The sequence below is a fragment of the Microtus ochrogaster genome, chromosome 7 (genome assembly GCF_000317375.1).
Source record: "Microtus ochrogaster isolate Prairie Vole_2 chromosome 7, MicOch1.0, whole genome shotgun sequence".
In the NCBI taxonomy this organism is placed as follows: domain Eukaryota; kingdom Metazoa; phylum Chordata; class Mammalia; order Rodentia; family Cricetidae; genus Microtus; species Microtus ochrogaster.
In genome coordinates this window covers 25475842-25478014 of record NC_022014.1, presented here as the reverse complement: position 1 = coordinate 25478014, position 2173 = coordinate 25475842, and the positions used below count along the sequence as shown (strand labels likewise).

At 38.6% G+C, this 2173-nt stretch overlaps 1 protein-coding gene across 1 annotated transcript; it reads left to right on the top strand.

The window, feature by feature from the left end:
- Positions 1-395: 395 nt before the first annotated feature.
- Positions 396-1328, top strand: LOC101980124 (olfactory receptor 1468-like). The gene has a single exon (XM_005349592.1). The coding sequence runs from the start codon at positions 396-398 to the stop codon at positions 1326-1328; it is 933 nt and encodes a 310-aa protein (XP_005349649.1).
- The last annotated feature ends 845 nt before the right edge of the window (positions 1329-2173 follow it).

Here is a 2173-nt window from a genome sequence, read left to right as displayed (position 1 = left end):
TTTTGAAATTTATGTAAAATTAGGCTGTTAAAGCTCATCCAAACTCTTCAGGAACTCCAATATACAATATAACCTAGAACAAAGTACAAATAAACAAACTACAGTTACCCATGATGTGCAGACAGTAGGAGAGAGAAGCATTAGTTCATATTGTATCTCTGTAGATATGCATAGAACTGTTTCAGAAAGACTGAAAAATAGAAACCTCTTAATAAAAAGTTGAGAAAATCATTTGTGATGGCAATGATTACAGATATTTAGAATTAGAGATTATTATTACAATAACTGTCAAATCTATTTTTGTAGAATATATATCATTAATCTACATTCATTTATATTTTGAATTTTTAGGGACACTCATGTCTTCTCATTAAGACTGGAGAGGAAAAATTACAATGAGCAATAAAACTTTTACCTCCCAGTTCCTGCTCTTGGGCCTGGACATCCCCCCAGAGCACGAGCACCTGTTCTATGTCCTGTTCCTGGCCATGTACCTCACCACTGTCCTGGGGAACCTCATCATCATCATCCTCATTCTACTGGACTCCCATCTGCACACTCCCATGTACTTGTTTCTCAGCAACTTGTCCTTCTCTGACCTCTGCTTTTCCTCTGTCACAATGCCCAAATTGCTGCAGAACATGAAGAACAATGACCCATCCATCACCTATGCAGGTTGTCTGACACAAATGTACTTCTTAATAGTTTTTGGAGGCATGGAGACTTTCCTTCTTGTGGTCATGGCTTATGACCGCTATGTGGCCATCTGTTTCCCTCTTCATTACACCAGCATCATGAGCCCCATGCTCTGTGTGTGTCTGGTAGTGTTGTGCTGGGTACTTACCGTGCTGTATTCCATGTTGCACACCCTACTTCTGGCTAGATTGTCATTCTGTGAAAACAATGTGATCCACCAATTTTTCTGTGATATATCTGCCCTGCTCAAGTTGTCCTGCTCTGACATTTATATTAATGAATTAGTGATATTTATCTTGGGAGGGCTTTTTAGTGTCATCCCATTCTCACTCATCGTTGTGTCCTATGTGCAAATTGTCTGCTCCATCCTAAAGGTTTCATCTACTCGGGTTATCCACAAGGTCTTCTCCACCTGTGGCTCCCACCTGTCTGTGGTCTCACTGTTCTATGGAACACTTATTGGTCTCTACATATTTCCATCAGGTAATAACTCCACTGCAAAGGAGACAGCCATGGCCATGATGTACACAGTGGTGACTCCCATGCTGAACCCCTTCATCTACAGCCTGAGGAACAGAGACATGAAAGAGGCCCTGATAAGTGTCCTTTGCAAGAAGAAAATCTCTTTATAGTGGCAACACTGATATTTACTTAAATATGTCTAGTAAATATATTAATATTTATATTATAAAATGTATCTCTTAAATGAGACAAACATTTAGTAGCATACTAGAAACAAATTTTTCAGATTAGTTCAGTTAAGAAATGGGACTTTAGTGACTCAGTGATGCCATCTTCTGTCTTTAATGTGTGATTCTTGAAAATCATTAGATAAGATCTCCATACTTTATATTACTGTTATTCCAAGGTTTTGTGATTTTCTTCTTCTGTTTTTTATTAATTTTTTAATTAAAAATTTCTGCCTCCTCCCCACCTCCCTTCCCCCACCACTTCCCTCTCCCCACTCCCCTCCCCCTCCCTCTCCAGTCCAAAGAGTAGTCAGGGTTCCCTGCCCTGTGGGCAGTCCAAGGTCCTCCTCCCTCCACCCAGGTCTAGGAAGGTGAGCATCCAAACAGGCTAGGCTGGTTTTGTGATTTTATGCAAATTTTTATGTTGGTTGCAGTATACTTTTTAAATATTAACAAATTATATATAATAATCTTATATTGATGCTCAGTAATCTATTTCTACTTATGTATTCTCTCATGCCAATGCATTCAAGGCTAATCCCTATTTTGCCTTCTATTAGATGCAGTGTATAGTTTAATGTTGAGATCTTTGATCCACTTGGTTTGAATTTTATTCTGGGTGACAAATATGGATTTATTTGTGTTCTTCTGCATAATGACATCCAGTTAGACCAGCACCATTTGTTGAAGATGGTTTTTACTTTTTTTTGTATATTTCAGGTGTTTGTATCATAACTCAGGTGTCCACAAGTGTGGGGTTTATGTCTGGGTCTTTGGTTCTATTAAAT